The 22,599-nt window shown below is 41.2% G+C and overlaps 2 protein-coding genes across 2 annotated transcripts; one reads left to right on the top strand and one right to left on the bottom strand.

Moving 5' to 3' along the window:
• Positions 1–387: 387 nt before the first annotated feature.
• On the top strand, positions 388–17,042 carry lipf (lipase, gastric). Its single transcript, XM_079757370.1, has 11 exons — positions 388–421; positions 1,498–1,685; positions 4,201–4,315; positions 9,037–9,235; positions 9,716–9,825; positions 10,695–10,831; positions 12,439–12,585; positions 13,155–13,226; positions 14,715–14,783; positions 15,005–15,115; positions 15,385–17,042. The coding sequence occupies exons 2-11, from the start codon at positions 1,506–1,508 to the stop codon at positions 15,505–15,507; spliced, it is 1,263 nt and encodes a 420-aa protein (XP_079613496.1). The 5' UTR covers positions 388–421; positions 1,498–1,505; the 3' UTR covers positions 15,508–17,042.
• Positions 17,043–17,193: 151 nt separating this feature from the next.
• Positions 17,194–21,474, bottom strand: ankrd22 (ankyrin repeat domain 22). Its single transcript, XM_079757371.1, has 6 exons — positions 21,367–21,474; positions 19,053–19,244; positions 18,498–18,605; positions 18,198–18,275; positions 17,836–17,934; positions 17,194–17,614 (listed from the first exon to the last, which is right to left on the bottom strand). Exons 1-6 carry the CDS (start codon positions 21,385–21,387, stop codon positions 17,537–17,539), a joined length of 576 nt encoding a protein of 191 aa, XP_079613497.1. The 5' UTR covers positions 21,388–21,474; the 3' UTR covers positions 17,194–17,536.
• Between the last annotated feature and the right edge of the window lie 1,125 nt (positions 21,475–22,599).

Genomic DNA, 22,599 nt, shown 5'->3' with positions numbered 1-22,599 from the left:
TAAAAAATACGTGTTGGCCAACCAATAATATTTCCGGGGTTGATTTCTGATCCATGTGAGGCGGCACGTAACTATACACTTTTAGACAGTTACAAACAAATAGAAATGTACAACATTGGCAATCAATGGTTGGTATAGTGCACATTCATGCATGTGTATTTAATACATTTGATTTGAAGTCGAATCGAGGTTTGATAAAGTTATTATCGCATCCTGAATAGTTACAACATAAATAACAACAATGTAGCAACGTGACAATAAGCACAATTTTGACCAATCATTGAGCGGGACCGAAAGGGCGGTGTGACGTGACGTCCCAGGAGCTCTCGTCACTCCTTCTTCTCCTTCTCCTCCTCCTCCTCCTCCTTCTTCGTTCATGGTCTCATTTTGATTCTGTATGACAGAAGTCAGTCTCATCTTGGTAAGTAGACATATTGGTCATAAAATACTTTGTTCTTCCAGAGTATAGGCATGTAAGATAAATGTATTTGAGTGTACTTTGAGATTAGGATGTCATGTTTATGTTTCTCTGTGTTTGGTTTAAAATCACCAAAGAAGAGTCAGGGTTTTGATCATGGGTACAGGATGTCCTGCAAAACGTGCAAACTAAAGCACAGCCGAAAGCAGTTTTTAAAAAGTTAATTGTTTATTACAAAAGAGATACGAATATCGAAGATGCATCTTTAAAACATGACGGCCATATTTGAATAATTCAAAGTTAACGAGCGGGACGAGCAGAACTTGACCCAGTAAACATGTACGTGAAAATGTGGTTAATGGGTTTACTTGTGGTTTATATGCTCGTCTCAAACATACTCGTCTCTCTTTGTCTATATATACGCATACGACTTATAGGGAAGAAATCATGTTAATCACCAAATGCAATTAAGACCATATACATACTTCAGCTCTGCACAAATATAAGGTTGGATTTTTTAACAAACTCAGCCCGTGGTGAACCTTGCATTATCACCAGGGAAGGCAAACACACAAACGATTCCGCAGACAACTGTGATTAGACTCAACTATATTTTGAACAGAGGGGTAGATGTTTATCCTTTGCTTATCAAATGTAAACAGTTCTTTGAAGGGCTCAGCAGTTTCTAATCTCTCCTGCGGTCCAACATATTGGGTCGAAGTCTTTTCTGTGAATTTCTATTTCCAACCACCGAAGAACGAGACATTGACCAAAGTGGTCTCTGATAGCTATATTGTAATATAGTACAATTGTCATGCCTTCTGAAAAAAAACCACAACACACCTCTGACACTATATTTGCCTTCCAAAGCTAAACAACGTAAGGTACAAATGAGCTACACTGTGTTTTAACGGTTATACACACTTGCTGCGGGAAATGGTATGGTGGAATGAGAATTAATCTCTGGCCTTTTTGAGTGTATTTATTTGTGTGGACGAGAGAGAGTGACAGAGAACGTTACAGACGTAGAGTGAGAGTCATAGAGATTGATAATAAAGTATATTTTCATACATCTTCAGATGTGAGGATGCTGTCGGTTGCACTGTTGGTGTTGGCCCTCTGTGGCACGGCCCTTAGTGATCCAGTTTACAGAGCAGGGGCCCCCAGATGGGACCCTTACCATGGACAAGCCGTATTCCAGGGAAAGAAGCACGCACGCCTTCTGAAGCAAGGAGCTGGCCTTGACCCGGAGGTCGACATGAACATTGTGAGTTGAACGATCACACGCACCCACACACAAAGGAGATGCAAACCAACATGACACACACACACACAGACACACACACACGCACACACACACACACATGAAACCCAAACCAACCTAACACACACACACCAACATACACATGCCGAAACACACTGACATCGATACGCACACACACGACACACAAACAAACAAAAAAACGAACACACAAAAATTGACACACACAAACACACACTGAATTGAAGACTATGTTGTGGAGTGACTTTTTCATAAATGTTTTATTCGATCAGGTGATAAATGTGTTATTACAATGCAACCGTGACCTGCAGTTTTTCAGTTTCAAGTTACAAATTTATTTTATTTATTAAGCAGGTTAAAAGACCAACCAGGTTGGTCCCAAAGTGCTGTACAGATTATTTTACAGTGCAAATGCACACCCAGACAATGCACATGCAGAAGAGTTAGGGACACAGGAAAACAGGAAATAGATAATGAAGTGCATAAACAAATAATCAAAACAATATAATAGTAACCTAATTGCGTACGTGAGTACTGAAAACAATAAAACAGGAAATGCATAAATGAAAACATGAAGTGAACTAGTTGGTCCACTGGATCATTTAAGGCTATTAAAATCAAACAGGGAATCAGGCGTAAACACCCAGCATTTCGCTTCTATTCTATCAAAATATGTTTAATTCGAATTAGAAATTAAAATGTAATGTTTGTCAAAACAGTTCTGAGTTATCATTTTTCATAAAAAAATACTTGGGTTGCTGGCATTGTGGAGTCATATTTTAATCCAATTAGATGTGAACAAACTGGAAAAAACATAGGGCTATATTTGACCCGAATGTGATGAGTGAGTATAATCATCGGGCTTCAGTGCCCCTTTCATATCATGACGAATGCTGAGAGAGATCTTTCATGATGGATTAGCAGCACAATTGAGAACTGTTGGGTGGTGGCTATCATGAGATTTATAACCTTTGGCGCACTTCATAGATAATATATTAGAATGAGTGATCTTTTTGGTTTATCATTTAAATCAAGATGGCTTACTTTACGTAACCATGAGCTGTTTGTTGTTTGATGCTTCAGTTGGTGATAATTAGCCAATTATAAGGTTGATGTAAAAAACATTATGGGAAATAGATCAACTCCTTGTGATGTAAATCGAAACAATCTGGGAAGCCTGGATACTGAGGCTGTGGAATTTTTCCTTGTTCTTTAATTTCTAAGCCAAACCGGAAAAGCACAGTACAGTAGGCTAGTAAAGTCCAATAGGTATTGTGTAGGATTCGGACAGTTTGAATTTGTAACGATAAACAAAGATTAAATGAGGCCAGAAAGGAACATTAAATATTTGGTGGTAGCCTTTAACTCTATGGGCTGACGGTGATGTTGGATACATTGCCTTTCTCGCTGGCCTCCTCCCCCAGGCGAGGCTGTGGACATTAGCAAACCAACCTAGTGCCTTTCTACCTGGGAGTCAAACACCCGATACTACACTATATGTGGCTCCAAGATAAGTCTATCTTTATTACGACATTCTGCACCACCATCACTGTATCTAGCATCTTCTAAATCCTCATCTAAAGTAATTTCTACCCACGAGTCATCACCCATGACCTTGGCAATAATAGTAAAAACTTTTATTGGTATTAACTCACCTAGGAGTATAGCAAATCACAATCGTCCTTCCTCAAAAGAGTTTTGGCCCCACAGTGTTGCAAGGAAGTGTGATATCATGGACCTGTGATCGGGTATGTGTGTGTGTGCGTGTATTTTTGTTCCCTGTTTGTTGAACCTTAGCCCAAATACAACCTATGACTCACGTTCAGATAAGAGTTGCCAACTCAAGCCAATAAAAAACGTCCTACAATCATCAAGAAGACCTTCATCAGATTACATCAGAGTTAATTTATTCATGCTTTATGACTGTACAGGCAACATGTGATGCAGGAATGAGCTCATCTTAAAATACGTTCCACCTGCAAAGGTTTTTTACCTGGAAGAGGATTTTAAGTTTAAACCACATTTTTGTTGTTAAAAATATCTGGGATGTGATTCGATTTAGCAGGAAATGGAATTTGCCAGATTAGGATCCTTCAGCGTCCAACATCTTTAACGCAAAGGTACCGGGATGGAGAAACCAAGAAGAGGTGTTGACCGAAGCTGCAGAGAGCATAGACACTTAGACGTGCTGATGTCTCACCAGGTCAAGAAAGTTGTTGGTTAAAAAAATAATAAAGCATCAACAGAACCAAGACTTATAGATGGGATCAATAATCGATCATCCCAATTTGGCTCTCAATGACCACTTGGAAAATGTAGCCACGGAACCTATCTTATCATCAGAAACTATTAACAATTGATGTGTGTTTGTGTATGTGTTTGTTTGACTGTGTGTGTGTGTGTGTGTGTGTGTGTGTGTGTGTGTGTGTGTGTGTGTGTGTGTGTGTGTGTGTGTGTCTGTATGCATATGCGTGTGTGTGTGTGTGGTTCTGCGCTCCAGTCTGAGATTATCCGTCACTGGGACTACCCGGTGGAGGAGCATGACGTGGTGACGGAGGACGGCTACATCCTGTCCGTCAACAGGATCCCCCACGGCCTGCATCAGAAGGCCTCAGGTGGGTAGTACACACCACTCTTGGACGGCCTGTCTCTAATGCATCTCTACACATTCTGGAAGGACGTAGGGTTAGAACGGGCATTTTTTAACATCTCTCTCAAAACCCTTCAGGAGGTTTGGAGATTAAATGTGGAAAAGATAAAATGATTGAAGAGATTTTTATGATTTAAAAAGGGACGTTTCTTGTTTGAACGGCAATCAATGGAATACAATTTCATTTAATGAATTCAGTTGAAATCTGTGTACGGCTTACTTGAATGATGAATGATGTATTTGTGACGGATCATATTTGCATCACATTTAAATAAACTAAAATGATTCACTAAATTTTAGGCACAGCAATTAAAATGCGCACTGCCTATAAAGAGGTCAGACAGTATTTGTAGAATATCACGGGAATGGCAGCAAATGTGCGAAGCAGAAGAAAGGCTTGGGTTAGTTGGGTGATATTTGAGAAGCAAAGAGAAAGAGGTAGTGAAAGTAGGATTCAGCATGAATCTTTGAACAGGAACAGAGAGTGAGTCCTTGAGGTGGAAAAAAATACCCCAACGCTGTCATGAGATACCAAGATATCCAGGTTCAACTTTCAATGCTCTCTCGTCTCTATTTATCTTCACCATGTCTCTCTTTCTCTCCCTTACTCTTTCTCTCTGTCTCTTACTCTCTTTCTCTCTGTCTCTCTATCTGTATCTCTCTATCTCTTTCTGTCTCACTCTCTCTAACTTTCTTTCTCGCTGTCTACCTGTCTCTATTACCAAAGCAGTTTAAATTTTGAACAAAGGAAAGATTATGGTACTGAAAAAATGTGATATACCAAGTGAAATATCGATTATTAGTACAAGCATAGTACAAATAAATTAGGTAATGGTGAGTGAGTGAATCTCTCTCTCGTCTCTCTGTCTGTCTCTGTGTCTCTTTCTCTCTCTGTCTTTCTGTCTCTGTCTTTCTATCTCTATGTCTAAAAGTCCTGTTGAAGGAGTATCAAGGCGTCGATGTAAGCAGGCTTCAGTATCTTTTACTGAACAAGATGAGAACAGTGATTGTTTTTGTTTGAATTATTTAGGTTGGACTGATTCAAATGCAGTGAAAAGGTGACCTTACCAAACCCCCTGACTTGTTGTCATGGAGACAGTGAGATGTATTCATTCCCTCATGGGACTATTCGTATTCATGTTATACTTATTATTATAACTTGTCACAAATTTCGTATAATTTTATATGAAATTAAGTTGAACAAGATACAAGGTATTTATAGGTGTGGCAGAAATGGCTTCAGGGGGTTTCATGCAGTAACTTCATCAACTAAAATTTCTGGAAACTTTGTGGTGGCATTTTTTCCTTTAGATTTACATTTTAGTTGGCAGCAGCTGAACTCTGTGTGAACCGCCGAAACTGGCACAATGTCGACATAGCCAGGCTTTGGTTAATAAATATCATAAATTACAAAATGAACATCAAATAATGCTCCCCTCACCTCTCACACACATATATACACTCACACACACGCCACTCACACACGCACACATGCAATCACCCCCATACACACACACAGACACACACACACACCCTCTGGGGTTTTTTCCTCCCCTCCCTCTCTTCTACTTTTGTATTCTCTCTCTTCTCTCTCCTCTCCCTTGGTTTCATGTTAGCTCTCAGAACACACAGAACTCAACTAATTAATTCCACTGCACTCTCCGTGAACCTGAATCTGGGGCCTTTTTTTGTCATCCATTCTATTTCCTATTTACGCTGATGTGTACCATTAGGACGTCATGTGACCATGTGCTCTGGTTTAAAGCAGCTCTGTGATAGGCTATTTGGAACGGGGAAGGCGTGACCATTAGCATTGGAATTGAAGTAGCAAGCCTGGGGCTGCGATTGTGCACACGCGCACACACACACACACACACTAAACTTTTGTTTAATGCAGATGCACGCAGCTGGTCAGCAGGGCAGTGAATTTATGATTGAGGGTTTTTTTCAAGATTTAAAAAACCTTTTATGGATAAGCTTTTATTTTGAATGTTTTTAATTGATTTATATATTACATATATGTTAGCCTTATATCAATGTAATCCTATGTGAACTATATTTATATGAGGTTTGTAATGGCCTATATATACAGTGGGGCAAAAAAGTATTTAGTCAGCCACCAATTGTGCAAGTTCTCCCACTTAAAAAGACGAAAGAGGCCTGTAATTTTCATCATAGGTAAACCTCAGCTATGAGACAAAATGAAAAAAAAAAATCCAGAAAATCACATTGTCTGATTTTTTAAGAATTTATTTGCAAATTATGGTGGAAAATAAGTATTTGGTCACCTACAAACCAGCAAAATTTCTGGCTGTCACAGACCTGTAACTTCTTCTTTAAGAGGCTCCTCTGTCCTCCACTTGTTACCTGTATTAATGGCACCTGTTTGAACTCCTTATCAGTATAAAAGACACCTGTCCACAACCTCAAACAGTCACACTCCAAACTCCACTATGGCCAAGACCAAAGAGCTGTCAAAGGACACCAGAAACACAATTGTAGAACTGCACCAGGCTGGGAAGTCTGAATCTGCAATAGGTAAGCAGCTTGGTGTGAAGAAATCAACTGTGGGAGCAATTATTAGGAAATGGAATACATACAAGACCACTGATAATCTCCCTCGATCTGGGGCTCCACGCAAGATCTTACCCTGTGGGGTCAAAATGATCACAAGAACGGTGAACAAAAATCCCAGAACCACACGGGCGGACCTAGTGAATGACCTCCAGAGAGCTGGGACCAAAGTAACAAAGGCTACCATCACTAACACACTACGCCGCCAGGGACTCAAATCCTGCAGTGCCAGACGTGTCCCCCTGCTAAAGCCAGTGCATGTCCGGGCCTGTTTGAAGTTTGCTAGATAGCATTTGGATGATTCAGAACATGATTGGGAGAATGTCATATGGTCAGATGAAACCAAAATAGAACTTTTTGGTAAAAACTCAACTCTTCGTGTTTGGAGGAGAAAGAATGCTGAGTTGCATCCAAAGAACACCATACCTACAGTGAAGCATGGGGGTGGAAACATCATGCTTTGGGGCTGTTTTTCTGCCAAGGGACCAGGACGTCTGATCCGTGTGACGGAAAGAATGAATGGGGCCATGTATCGTGAGATTTTGAGTGAAAACCTCCTTCCATCAGCAAGGGCACTGAAGATGAAACGTGGCTGGGTCTTTCAGCATGACAATGACCCCAAACACACCACCCGGGCAACGAAGGAGTGGCTTCGTAAGAAGCATTTCAAGGTCCTGGAGTGGCCTTGCCAGTCTCCAGACTCCAACCCCATAGAAAATCTTTGGAGGGAGTTGAAAGTCTGTGTGGCCCAAAAACATCACTGCTCTAGAGGAGATCTGCATGGAGTGTGCAGCAGTGTGTGAAAACCTTGTAAAGACTTACAGAAAACGTTTGACCTCTGTCATTGCCAACAAAGGGCATGTAACAAAGTATTGAGATTACCTTTTGGTATTGACCAAATACTTATTTTCCACCATAATTTGCAAATAAATTCTTTAAAAATCAGACAATGTGATTTTCTAGATTTTTTTTTTCATTTTGTCTCTCATAGCTGAGGTATACCTATGGTGAAAATTACAGGCCTCTCATCTTTTTAAGTGGGAGAACTTGCACAATTGGTGGCTGACTAAATACTTTTTTGCCCCACTGTATATATACATATATAAATGTACATATATACACATACATAACCCATTACAAACCTAAATATCAAAATGAAGTTTCACATGAGATTATATTTTTTAGGTATGTATGTAGGTTTTTGTTATTCCACAATCATTCATCCATTGCATCGACATAGTATTGTGAAAAGCTATAATTTCCTCCAGTCATGTTTTTTAATGGGTCTCATCTGCCCACCTGTCAGTTCTAAATCTTATGAGTTATACTTACAAATTTGAATCCCCTTAATATTTCCTAAAAGAAGAGAGAGGGGTAGAGATAGGTATATTCTTCATCCATTTCGTATTCGTAATAATACATGTTGCATGGTTGTTGATGTTACCTCAAAACTAAAAGATGCAAGGGAAGAGTTTGATGATTGGACTCCACTGCCACCTGCTGGACAGTGAGGAAATACAAATAATCTGCATATCGTGCTGTTGCAAGGGACTGAGTTGGTACTGTTATGCACATAAATATGGTATAACAGTATTAATCATACCTCCTAATCTCCTAAAACATTATTTTCTTCGTAACCCGCTGTCCATTACTAGTAATCTACTAACTCACTAACAACAACCAAAAAACAAATTCCCAGTTTCTGATCTACTTTTTTTATAGCTCTACTTTTATCTCTATCTATCTCTTCCAAAGTCATTCACAGTGATTCATTTGTGTTAATGAGAAGGAAGAGGTCTTGGGCATCTTTATCTAAGATGGTTAGGCTAGAGGTTAGTCTGTACACTGGGGTTCAGACCCAGATGTCCACAGATGTTTTGAAACTAGGGGTCACATCTCTCGTTTTGTGTTACCATGTCAACGTCAATCCCCCCCCCCCCCCCCCCAAATGTGATTGTGGCGATCGGAGCCAACGAAAGCCTGAACCTAAGTTAAACAAAAGTGTCTTCAAGAGGTGGGCGAGATGGCCTAGGATTGGATAGTGGGGACCAGCTCCTCCAGGGGGGGTCTGGTTCAGTCCAGTTACTGGTGTCCTCTGTGTTGCTCCCCCAGGTCCCAGGCCCGCTGTGCTCCTGCAGCACGGCCTGCTGGCGGCCGGCAGCAACTGGATCACCAACCCGCCCAACTCCAGCCTGGGCTACGTGCTGGCGGACGCCGGCTACGACGTGTGGATCGCCAACAGCCGCGGGAACACCTGGTCCCAGAGACACGTGGCGCTGGACCCGGAGCAGGACGCCTTCTGGGAGTTCAGGTACCGTCAGAACCTCACCCTGTGTACGGTTCACGCTGGAGCATCCTGACCATCCCTGGAAGAAGGGATCCCCCACTATGCGTTTCTTCTCAAGATTTCTTCCTTGCTAATTTCAAGGGAGTTTTTTCTTGCCCTTGTGGGGGCTTGGGTAAAGGGGGGTGTCATAAATATTTGACCTGTTAAGCCCTTTGAGACTGTAATGGTGATTAAGGGCTATACAAATAAAATTTAATTGAATTGAATTGGAGCGGGGGGTTTAGGGAGCTCCTTCCTTCTTCTTTTACTTCTCTCCCCCCCCCCTCCCTTCTCCTTCCTCTCTTCTCTGTGTTTCTCCCCCCCCCCCCCCCAGTCTTATGCAAGATGAGTTCTGAACCTGTCAGACCAGTGAAAGTATGGAAGTGTAAAGTGCAAGTATTAAGTTTGCTCATAGCCCCTCCCCCTGTCTCTACCACCCACCCCCTCGGCCCCTCTTGTCTGCAGTTATGATGAGATGGCCCAGAAGGACCTGCCTGCCATGGTGGACTACATCCTGAAGATCACGAGCCAGGATAAGATCTTCTACATAGGACACTCCCAGGGAACCACCATAGGTACCCTGCAGCCAAACATAGAAACACACAGCGAATACCTACACACATTATAAACACACATGCACACATACACATACAGACAATTCACAGTTGCCTTACGACTGCATTTTGGGGAAATTCTTAAGGGTAGGGTAGGCAATTCGGAGAAACCGGCCAGAGTTAGCTAGATTTTGAAAGAGTTCATCCAATCCCACCCCTTCCTTCAGGCCTCTGTCCAAAGCCACTCTCCCAAAACAGGTAACTAGCTCACTAGCTTTAGCAATAGGTCTGCCTAGCCTTGTGGAAGGTCATAAACAAGGCTGCACTCAGTTAGTTAGGTAAACAGACAGGTAGGCAGACAACAGCTAGGCCTTCCAAACATTGCATTCGGGCCAAATTAAAGGATTGGGCAGGCTTATTATTGGCCTGCAACAGCGCCTATTTCGAAAATAAATTCCATAGATTTGAGTAAAGTTAGTATTAAATTTTTTTTAAAAAATAACATGCCTGAACATACACACACACACATACACACACACACAGCCCTGTCTGTGTAGATCAATCCAGTCGACCCAGTCTTTTATGTACCAGAACATATTTACGGAATTATCTTTTTTCCGTTTCAGTATCACATCTGCCTTTGGTTCTCCACTCACATGCCCATGCTGGAGGCTGTGGAACTAATATATCACATTGAGATCGGCATAAAAATCCCTGTAGTATGTTACAGTCAGCGTTCGTATACTGTTACCATACCTATCTCCAAGTTGTATCTTTTAATGTTATGCTTCTTTATTTCTCTCTCTCTCTCTCTCTCTCTCTCTCTCTCTCTCTCTCTCTCTCTCTCTCTCTCTCTCTCTCTCTCTCATCCTCTCTCTCTCTCTCCCCAGCCTTTCTAGCGTTCTCAAGCATGCCAGAGCTGGCCAGTAAGATCAAGCTGTTTGTGGGTCTGGCTCCAGTTGCCACCGTGTCCTTCGCCAAAAGCCCCATGACCAAGCTGTCGTTCCTCCCCGACTACCTCATATGGGTAAAGACCTGACCCACTGAAACCCATACATACATTGATTGCATGAACAACCTTGTTCATATACATAAATGGCGAGGTGGTTTGGGTATTGAACTCCCAACCCCAAAATGTTACTGGGTTTGATTACCAACGTCAGCAGCCTACCTAGAGGCAGGGCTCCAGAGTGCGACAAAAATATTTAAGGGTGCGACTAATATTTTTTATAGGTCGCACTGGTGCACCTGACGCTGCCCGGGTAAAAAAATAAATTTCCTTCGCAATCACATCATCTCTCTGTGTTCTCCTGTAATCTAACTCACACTCATGGTTAGGGATGGGGATCGTAACCCGGTTCTATCAAGGACCCGGTTCCACTTTTTTCAAAACTCAAAAATCATAGTCCCGTCGTTCATTTATTATTTTTTTTGTCTTGTAGGTCCTGTAACGTAATGTTGTGTCCCTCGAGTCGCGTCACGGCATTTAAATCAAATCAATCCAATCACTGCAGCGTGTCCACCAATGTTTTTGAATGGAATTGTAAGCAAACAGGTATTACAAGTAAAACAAGTGAAGTCTGGCATATAGGGGGGAACACAACCTCAATGGCCAAGCACATTAGCATTGTGCATCAAATAAAGACCAAATGCAGTACCTTCGACTGTCTCCGAGTTGAAAAGACTGTCTCCTCCTTCTCCTGTCGCACCACAGACGGGCCCGTCTTAATCAGCCACTCAAACTACGAGCGGTAATCGCACACACAGACATTGTCGCTAGTCCCGTTAAAAATAGTAATCCAATTGTGAAATCTGTGTTGTAATCAGCAGCATACAAGCTAGTTATCTTAAAAAGTAAATAAAGTTTCAGATGTGCTGTGTGATGATGTGTTGAGGTTGGCTCAGTAAAACGACAGGTTATCATGATGCGTTCAAATGTAACATAAAGAAACGGTAAATTGAGTTTTTGGTGAGAAACATTGTAATGCTGTATTACTTATGTTTCTATATATCAAATACAGTTGTATAGTGCTCTAATCATTTTATTTTATGTAACTAAAACTACTGAATATTTATTAAGAATTACATATTTAATTTAAAATGTAATTATTTATTTCCTAAATATTTTCCTCATCACTAAAAACGCTTCGTATTTCCACCAATTAATAGAAAAGTATCGATAGTCGTAACGATAAAGAATCGGATCGTTAAGGAGTATCGAAAATGGTTTCAATATCAATAAATATTAATGATCCCCATCCCTACTCATGGTAGGATCATATCGTGGTCTAAACCAATAAGAGAAAGAGCTCGGTCAGTTATTTGCCTCTGATTGGCTCTGGTCCTGTTCACTGCTTGTGTTTTTTTTTTAAAATTGCGAACGACCTGATCACCAGAGTAACTGAAACGGATAAAGAAAATAAACGCGACAAAAGAGGGGGAAAATTAAGCGAGGTTAAAACATAGAATGTTTTTACTGTTCCAACCTACCCTAGTTCAGATAAGCTTATGCGAACATCAAAGAAGTTCTCAGCGGTAACACGGTCAAAGATGTTCAGGTCTCAGCTCTGACCTGTGATAAACAGTGTCCGCATGTGGAAGTATGACCACGCATTCCTTTCACCGTCTCTGCAGCACCTATTCGGCCGGAAGAACTTCCTCCCCCAGGATGAAATGATCAAATGGTTCGCAGAGCACATCTGCAACAAGGTGGTCCTCAGTGAGCTGTGTGGCAACCTCTTCTTCCTCCTCTGTGGCTTCAACGAGCTAAACCTCAACATGGTGAGAACATCTTTTTTTGTTGCATTTATATCCATTGTCCCCAATCTATGAGCAGACACTCTATAGAGCTGAGTCTCATTGAGGCGAACCCTTGGACGTTGGAACGGCATACTCCATAGACAGGTGCAGGAAGGAGGGTGTATCTACTAACTATTTTACAATGACGGGTTTTGGTTGCTTTTATCCAAAGCAACATAAAAGTCATTCAGATTAGCAGGTAGAGGGTTAAGGCGTCCTGCACAGGTAGCCTGTGAACCTTGGGGTTCAAACCCTTTTCAGCTGCACTAGCCTCCCCCAAAACCATGGGGGTACACAGACATGAGACAGAACCCTGAGCGGCTCTGGGACGTAGTAATTGCTTACAATAGTTACAATGCAAAATAACGAGTTCCCAAAGTGATCAGTGTAGTATACTGAAAATATTTTTGCTTATACTTTTTGGATACTTGTATTTTACGTAAGAGTGTGTGTGTGTGTGTGTGTGTGTGTGTGTGTGTGTGTGTGTGTGTGTGTGTGTGTGTGTGTGTGTGTGTGTGTGTGTGTGTGTGTGTGTGTGTCTCTCTCGACAGACCCGTGTCCCCGTCTACACCACCCACTGCCCCGCCGGCACCTCAGTGCAGAACATGATCCACTGGTCCCAGGTCAGTTGCTCGATCAATCAAACAACGTTTTGATTTGTTTATCAAGGAGATCCTCTTGTTCTCTGTGGTAATAATCTAGATCTAGGTCCACTATCAGAGCATGGCATTAGTACTGCCACGGTTGGGGGTTTGAATCCCATTAAGGTCATCCAAGCTAAGAAATGTAGGCACGGTCGTAAGACACTTTCGTTGAGGAAGTGGAAACTATATATATATATATATATATATATATATATATATATATATATATATATATATATATATATACACATACATACATACATATAGACATACATATATTAGTGCTGTCAGTTTAACACGTTATTAACGGCGTTAACGCAAACCAATTTTAACGGCGTTAATTTTTTTATCACGCGATTAACGCTCTTTTGGTTTGGCAAACATTGTAGTTTTTTCACCTGCTGTCTAGCAACAACTAGTCACGTTAGAAAAACGACAACACCATACCGTATCTAGCTACACCGGTAACAAAACAACAAGCACGCCGCACAATCTTGTTGGGGCAAGCAAGGATACGGAGCAGCTGAAAAACTCCTTAAAAGTGTGTGTGTGTTTGTGTGTCACTTAGTTTGAGGCTGCACGAGAGTTCAATGTTGTCATTAGCTGTTACGTCTTTCTGACCAATCGCAGTTCAAGGCCCACCTGGGCTGTACCACTTCGGGAGGGGCCGCTCAGTTACTTCCCTCTAGACAAAATCGACTTGGTTGCGACGTTGACAGTTTGTGAGTGTTGCGGCTGTTGAGTGATTGAGAGGTTGCGGGCGCACAGCTCAGGCTGCCGGACGGCGCTGCAAGGAACTTTTATAAACGCAATATTGTTATGCCGCAGTAATCAGCCCGACAGCCCCGAAACGTTAACGGCCCACTGGGAATTCTCCCGACTCTCCCGATTACCACTCCGCCACCGTGTGTGTGTGTGTGTGTGTGTGTGTGTGTGTGTCTGTGTGTGTGTGTGTGTGTGTGTGTGTGTGTAGGCGTTATTCGATAGCCTGGTAATGTGTATAGGCCTTTGTACGGTAGGAATATTCATACTGGTTTAAATAATAAATGTTATAGTATTTCCCATCTTTGCTGAGCAAGAGTTTTGTTCGAAAGTTCAGTGATTGAAACAAATAAAGGCCAGGGCTATTGAAGTTTTATGGTAGGCCTACCAATGTCATTCACCTACCCGATGTCAAGTGGACCGGGTTGAATTCACTGCGGGCCTCCCTCCTTATATCCATCTTACCAAATATATTTTATTACTGTTCTTCTCAACACTCTCTGATCTCACTAAAAGGCTAGCAGCACAAAATCAAGGGATATTTAGAATAGAGAAGAATGTGCGATTAATCGCGAGTTAACTATGTCATTGATGCGATTAATCCCGATTAAATATTTTAAGCTCTTGACAGCACTAATATATACATATATGTTTATATATACATGTACTGCATTAACATATTAATCTGACTTTTCTTCTTCCCAGGCCGTGCATGGTGGAAGGCTAATGGGTTACGACTATGGGTACAAAGGGAACATGGCTCACTACAACAAGGTAGGACCTCCACGCTCCCATCACATCACAAAAATGTTCTAAATATGTTCAGACCCTCTCGATATTAGGAAATAGCATGATAATGCTTGAAAACACAAATCAATCCTCTGTTGTATCGTTACCCTACACATCTTACTCGCTATGTTTGAATTCATGTTTCGCTCACATCCATTGGTCTATCCTTGCTCCTCTTTTCCTTTTCTACCTCCTTGCCTATCCAGTCCACTCCCCCTCTGTACCACGTGAAGGACATGACGGTTCCTACTGCTCTGTTTACCGGGGGACATGATACGCTGGCGGACCCAAAAGACGTGGCCCTCCTGCTCACTCAGGTTGGTGGGGGGAGCCCCTTTCTCTGGCTTTTTTAGGATTGATCCCCAGTTCTAAAAAACGGGGGCTTTTCATGTATTGTGAAAGCACTAACACTCAAGAAAAGTACAAATAAAGGCAATTATGAATGCAGATTGCATTAGTACTGGTAGTATTATAGTACATCAGAAATGTAAAGGGCATGTATATAAAAGGTGAAGCAATGGATTAGATATTTTTGGGGTCTGTGTTTACCATTTGTATTCTGTGGCGTCCTGTCTCTCTCAACTAGGTCTCTAACCTGGTCTTCCACAAGCACATCAAGCCCTGGGAACATCTGGACTTCATCTGGGGCCTCGACGCCCCTGAACAGATGTACCCAGACATCCTCAGACTCATGCAGCTCCACCAATAAGTCTGCAGGAAGAGTTCTACCTATGTGTGTGTTGGTGTTTTTGTGTGTTTGTGTGTGTGTTGTGTGCCTGTTTCAGACGTCAGATTTTGTCTGTTTTTAATCACCACCAGAGGTCACTATCGTGTCGTACCTCTTGTGTGTAGTGACTTATGAACAAAACTAAGCAACCATGAACAATGGACACAATAATATTTTGATGTGAAGGGAAGAAGGAGAGGAATGAATTGGTGGAAGCACTGACTACTTTTATCTACTATTTTTGGTTGACTTTGTGTGTGTGTCTGTCTGTCTGTCTGTCTCAAAGGAGACTGACACTGAGGCCTTGAATCAGATTTTATTCTACTTTTTTTAATCTGAAATCTTGACTTTATGTCTTTGTTACTTTCTCAGATTAGCAACTAGGAACAATTTACAGAATAAAGTTTTAATGCAAAGGGTAGGAGGAGAGGAATGGATGGGTGGAAGAACTGATTGCTTTTATCTGGTTACATTTTTTGGATGTGTTTGTGTGTGTTTGAGTTAAGGAGAATGTGCATCTGATTGTATTCCAGTTACGTTTTATTTTAATCTGAAAGCGTGACAATGTGTCTTTGTTTCTTTATCAGAGTAGGTACTTCTATTTAATAAGTTACTATTTTTCTAAATTTTCTTAACCTTTATATTGTTTACCATTGTTCATGAATTAAACCTAAAAAGGTATGAAGGTATTATTGTAGCAAAAGCCTTTAGCACCTGTAACTGCAGGTTTTGTATGCATACACTAAAGTCACAAATGTGACAGTAAATTTGAAGTCCTAAATATTTACTTTACATGTGTACTCTAAAGTCACAAATGTTGGTGCAAAACTTTTGCACCAACTGCACTGTAATGATTGTAGCAAAAGTGTCAATTGCATGACTCTTTGAAGTTGTGATGCACAGGATAGGATTTGTGCACCTGTAACACAGACTTGTGAACTCATAGACCCTATTTTGTGTTTACAATGATAGAAAAATGATTTACGACTTCAAATTTACTGTTACACATTTGTGACTTTAGTGTACGCATACAAAATCTGCAGTTACAGGTGCAAAAGACTTTTGCTACAATAATAACTTCATAAAAAGGTTTGCTGTTTAAGCACAGGCCTGACAAATTTTAAGTCAAATAGGGAATTCAAAGAAAATGTATTTTATAATTAATCCATTTGTTGACGTACAACCATCCACAACTAAAGCAAAACTATTGTTACATAAACAGAGCTATTGTCCCAAAATCTTTAACAGTGTCATATTGAATGACAGTAACAGCTAATATCTGAGCAAAGTAATCGTATGTGTGTGACTTTAAGCAAAAGATTGCTGTTCTAGTACTGCAGAAGTATAGTGTTGCTGTTATCAGCTGACCATCTGTTCCTGCATTCTTATGTGTATTTAGTTTGTTTAAAGGAAGTTAATACTGCATACAGTACATCAGTCTTTATATGCATCTGTGCGTCTAGGGTCTGTATTGTATGGGTATAATAGAGGACTTGTATTGAGCACTGGTTGATTATTGATTTGCAGTACTCTATCAAAAGCATTTATGTGGGATCTATCAGTTATTGACCCTTTAGTATAGGATCTAATCATAAATGTGTATTCCCACTTCAACAGATAACACCCATAAAAAGTAGCCTATTAAAAAGACACTCCAATACATTGAGATACAATTGTGATTCAGTTTTAATTTAGAATTCTCGTAATCTCGTTAAAATCTTTAATGAATATCTACAAAAGTTTTCCTTTGTTTACATTGAAATATGAATATACATTTGACTGTTGGTTTTTGTTGACTGTAAATAGCAATGGGGTTTTAAGAGGGGACTCAATAATATGCATTTATGGGAAGTTGTGAAGTAGAAAAAAAAGAAAAAAAAACGTTAATACAGAATGTTATGGTACATAGAAGCGCGTTGTTGACTCGCGTGTTGTTGATATTTACATATTTGCGTATGTCAGCTCACTGGGTCCGTTTACTTCCTTTCCGTCTCCTTGTCTCTTGGTGTGGTCAGCCAGACTTCTTAAGCATAGTGACGATCTTCAGGAACTTATTTTTATTGGCTATGTCCAGCGCTGTGTATCCCAACTGGAGTACAAGAGGAGAGTTGTAGGAAATAAAGAACCTTTTTCCAGTGGATAGCTTTAATACTGATTAATGACGAGACACAGAGAGGTAAAACCAAATACATCAACATAGCTGTGTGTGTGTGTGTGTGTGTGTGTGTGTGTGTGTGTGTGTGTGTGTGTGTGTGTGTGTGTGTGTGTGTGTGTGTGTGTGTGTGTGTGTGTGTGTGTGTGGTCGCCTACGTTGTTTTTAACACCGGTGTCCGCCTGTTTCTCCAGCAGCAACGGCACCAATCTGTGACTCTTCTTCTGGGACAGGTAATGCAGGCTTGTGTTTCCTTTCTGTCATGAAACCAGATCAAACTCACATACATCATCACATGTAACATCAGACATCAACATTAGAGTCAAGCAATACAATGTCCAACACCAATTGGGTTGTTGAGTATACTTCAGTATTTTCTACTGTCACCCAACCGAAAACCGGGGTTCAATCCCCATGAACATTTCGTCACATGTTCCATCATCCAGCCAATCAAACAGCCCTGTACGCCAGACAGACATGGATGTGATTGGCTACAGCGAATGAAGCGGGTTCCACTCACATAGTCTTTGGCGTTGATGTCCACACTGCTGCTCAGAATCATCTTCATAAGCTTCTCATTCTTCCTCTTCTTGTCCTCCTACACACAGACACGCAAAGGAAAAAGTGATATTTACCAAAATAATAAGGATGATCTTGTTTCACACAAGATCCAGGATGCTATGCTTTTATAATATATTAAAGGATGTACTTTATTATTCTCAGGTGAGAAACTTCAGGGGTAACATCCCATAATGCTGTACATGACCCTACATACGGTGAGGTACAGTAATCATGAAGCATGGTGTGTGCTAACGGTTACCATGATGAAGAATCCTATTAGCAGGATGGGCATGAGGATGATGATCATCAGGTAGTCTAGAGCAGTGAAGGTCCTCTTGGACACGTAGTGAAGACATGTCCTCTGTTTCTGTTCATACGGACAGAGGGGGGGGGGAGGCAAGGAGCCTGTTTCAGTCTGAGCAACGCTTTGCTATCTCTTTCTAAACCTGGGTTCCAAGGTGCTTCATGACTGGCTATTCAAATGTTTGCGTGAGGATTTGAACATTTATGAGCGAGGACTTAACCACAAGAATAAAGTACCTGTCTCAGAGTTTAGTGCTGCTTGCATTTGCATTTTGAGTGTCAATAATGGCAGTCGGGCAAAATATCAGCTTCAGCTTTATCTCCAGCCCAGTCTAGATACCTAAATACAACCCAATGCACCTGCTATCCATGACGTTGAAAATAAATTGGTGTACCTTGGGGCTAACGGTGGATAAACATGATCTGTGCTGGTGCATGGTAATTCCATTTGCAAACACAGCATTGAAAGCACACAATATTTGCACGTGGTTTCATTCTTTTGCTTCAGTACCTTGTTTGTCAAATGGACATCTGCATGGTTGTCGAGCAGGTATCGGACCACCTTGAGGTTGCCACGACGACACGCGGCGATGAGGGGCGTGTCTCCGGTGCCCTCGTCCTGGACGTTGAGCTTCGCGGGGTCTTCTTTGAGAACGTGATAAAGCTTGTGTACATCATCGTCGAAAGCGGCCTGACAGGCAGGCTGGAGAACAGGAGAGGAGGGGAGGGGAGGTGCGGAAAGGAGAAGATAGGGGAGATGAGAGGTGGAGAGGGAGAAGAGTTGAGGGGATGAGAATAGAAAAAAGCAGATAGGACAAAAAAATGTATCGCCTACACACGAATGGAATATGGAAGGGGAGAGTGTGTGGTTAACGCCTGGTTTAAGCAGCGTCAACTGGCCCGAGACAGACCAATTAGGCTTTGGGGCTGGGTGAGGCTTCACACCTGTTACCCATTGAACAATCAATTTGCGCAGTTTATTTCCGCCTTCAAAACAGCTCGGAGGTTCGCAAGCTCATTAAGTAAACCTTCCCTTCTTCCGAAATAGGAGTGTTCAGGAAACGGCCCTCAGAAGGTCGTAGGCTATGAAATAAAACCGGAAAAACAGACAGTGAGACTAGACTTCATAACAACCACAAGTATGGATGCCGGCAGGGACCTCTTTGTGCTTCTTTGCTGAATCAGATGAATCAGTATTAGAACCGCTTGCGATGGTTGAACATCAGCGAGAATTTATCCGGTGATGTTTATAATTTTAATCTATAATGTATCGTAATGCAAGTGTTAGAATGGGTGTTAAGTTTGCCTCTTAGTGCTTGCTGCAAGTTCACTTTAGTCTATCAATGAAATGGGCAGCCATTGTTGTGACGTGATCTCGGAGGACCTCGGGTTGCTATACTTCTGCATGAAACTCCGACCCAACAGAGTGTTCAAAGCACTTTCTTCCGAGCTTCAGGTCCGAACCTCCGAAACTCCTGGGAACTCTGAGTGTTTTGTAGGCGGCATAAACCAGCACACCATTTCACTCCCACATCAAATCTTTGAATAACTTCACCTTTAAACTCTGCAGTAAACTGTTTTTCAACAACATCATCATCCTGTGTCTTGGTTTCGAGGAGCCCGGATAAGCCAGCTTGGTGGAGTGTAGCAAAATAAATTGCTACAATACACATTTAAGATATTTACTTCAAATTATACAAACAGAAATGGAAAGTTTGCATGCTATTCTTCTGTTGGTTCATCCATCATCTGATCTTTTGCTTTTGGAAGAACAGGGCTTCACAAACAAGTCTGACCTGTCAGGTTTTGAATAAACACACCTTGTCCTTCGCGCTGTCACTCTCTCAGGACATACAGCCTACTACTCCTCAGTCAAACCGTGTGCAGGGCTGCTCAAACATAATAGTATACTTAATGGCTAGGAGTAGGTAATCTCTGATGTATTCAACCTCAGCCAACCACGTGTTGTCAATGAAAACTAAATCAGAGGTTTACAGAGATATACACAATAATGTAGACGTGTTGTACATATGACCCAATGGTATTTCCAATGGAAGATGGTTCGAGGTCTACTGAGACTGAATATTGAATCACTTATTGTGTACATACGTGTATTGTGGGTATTCCAATTTGAGTGGGTATTTACATATACACACACACACATACACATATATATATATATATATATATATATATATATATATACACACACACACACACACACACACACACACACATATATATATATATATATAGTGTTTGACTTGCACTATCCCTTCTCCTGCAAGTGCGGATTTCAGTTCAACAATTAATCATACTCCATTGGTCATCATCCTATTAGGCCTACCACATGTTGATCTGCCTTTAAAAATGACTATATTTATATTTTGTGTACATTTATAACAAGTCTACTGCAAGACCAAAACATATGATATATGGTGGAGGGAAACCCTGGTACCATAAGTATCCATTAAGCATTTTTAAATAATGAAAAACAGAAGATATTGGAATAGGCCTAATTGTATCAGTTTTTCGATGTGACGTTGCTACAGTTCTAGGCTATACTGTCCTATACTCTACCAACACTACCAAACTAACTCGTGTTTCATCACCATATATTGATAGGCTGTTCTCCAGAGTCATGTTGTAACTTCTACACGCCTAAGGAAGACCGAGTCTGGCTCGGTCTTAACGTAACGAGATATGCGGCGCAGGCTACCAGATGTTTCCTTTCGCCAGGTAAGCTACAGTAGGCTAAAGATTTCCCCCGAGTCTGGTCGGATAAACGTTCATACATAACGTAAATTACTTAAGACTACACTTACCTCCGAATACACAATCCCCATGGTTGAGCCGCTGCGGTGACGCAATGACGGCGGGGAAAAGGTGCGACGTTAACTCACCTTCTCTACCGGCGCGCTCTTGGCTCCGCGATGAGCGTTCACGTGGTGCTACGTAGATGATCAACATGTTCACACTGGCCGCGACCAATCCTGTACTGGATAGGGCACTTTCAGTTTTTACTATTAGGGTTTTGTATCTTTTGTTGTATCTTGTTTGACTGTTTGTGCTTTGGCAGTGTCAATGCCAATAAAGCTCGTTGAATCCGAATCCATACTTTTTTACTAGGGCTATCATTTACAAGTACAATACCTGCAATATTCTGCCTGGTTTAAGCAGGCGGTGTATAGATGCATACAGCAGAAAAATGTTGCCTTTGTGCGTCCTCTAGCGGAACATTTGTTTAACGCGCAAGCTATATCATCTTGTATCAAACAAATCGATTGGCACATTCACCTATTTTCAGGCTATTTGAACCCATGCTCGATATAACATCAGAAAGACAGAAATAAATAAATAAACACGTGGCAATAACGTGAGATTTTGTTCAAATGTAGATACAATGCGGATTATATGTGAATGCATTTCGCTCTGTGGCTATAATTGCGTGCGTCAATTTGTGCATGCGTGCTTGTGTGGTTGTGATGTGTGTTTATTTTATGTGTGTGATGTTCTCTGTGTGTCTGCTATACTTTGCTCCTCCCCTTTATGTGACACATTCCCCTTCAGAACTGCAGCTGCCTAGAAGGGATGGGGTTTACAGCTGTGGTAAGGAGTCGACTCTTTCGAACGGCGACACAGCAGATATATAAATAATATTATGAAATAATGAAAAATAACGTAATCGGGTGCTCCCAGAAAGCATTTCCACCTACGAAATGAATGAGGGTGAGCACAGTTGCTGATATGTACGGTGAATTCAGAAAAACTACTATTCCCATGCAAATTTTCAATTGTTTTTCCAGAGGCCTGGTTACCCACCTCTGTGATACACATATACACAATTATCATCCTGTTTAAACCTTATTCAAAATGTATTTATTACGATGGAATGAATGATTATTTTTCATGCACAAATATATCCTATATTCTAGAGATGTGTTTATAGCATAGCTTAAAGACCCCACAAGGTGTCAGTATATGTCCTACAACTGTTTTGAGTCTATAACACAGTGTTCATTAACATAGCGATATCCTAGCCTGGCAAGAGCCAAAGG

The sequence above is a fragment of the Pollachius pollachius genome, assembly GCF_949987615.1.
Source record: "Pollachius pollachius genome assembly, chromosome: 19".
Classification (NCBI taxonomy): Eukaryota; Metazoa; Chordata; class Actinopteri; order Gadiformes; family Gadidae; genus Pollachius; species Pollachius pollachius.
This window is presented reverse-complemented; position numbering and strand designations above follow the sequence as displayed.

Bases quoted from the DNA above. Each gene is read 5' to 3' on its own strand.
- lipf (XM_079757370.1), top strand. From the start codon at position 1,506: ATGCTGTCGGTTGCACTGTTGGTGTTGGCCCTCTGTGGCACGGCCCTT. The intron at 4,316-9,036 runs GTGGGTAGTACA...TTGCTCCCCCAG, and splicing joins CCTGCATCAGAAGGCCTCAG to GTCCCAGGCCCGCTGTGCTC. The intron at 14,784-15,004 runs GTAGGACCTCCA...TTGCCTATCCAG, and splicing joins ACATGGCTCACTACAACAAG to TCCACTCCCCCTCTGTACCA.
- ankrd22 (XM_079757371.1), bottom strand. From the start codon at position 21,387: ATGGGGATTGTGTATTCGGAG. The intron at 19,245-21,366 runs GTAAGTGTAGTC...CCTGTTCTCCAG, and splicing joins TGGGGATTGTGTATTCGGAG to CCTGCCTGTCAGGCCGCTTT. The intron at 18,276-18,497 runs GTAACCGTTAGC...GTCTGTGTGTAG, and splicing joins TAATAGGATTCTTCATCATG to GAGGACAAGAAGAGGAAGAA.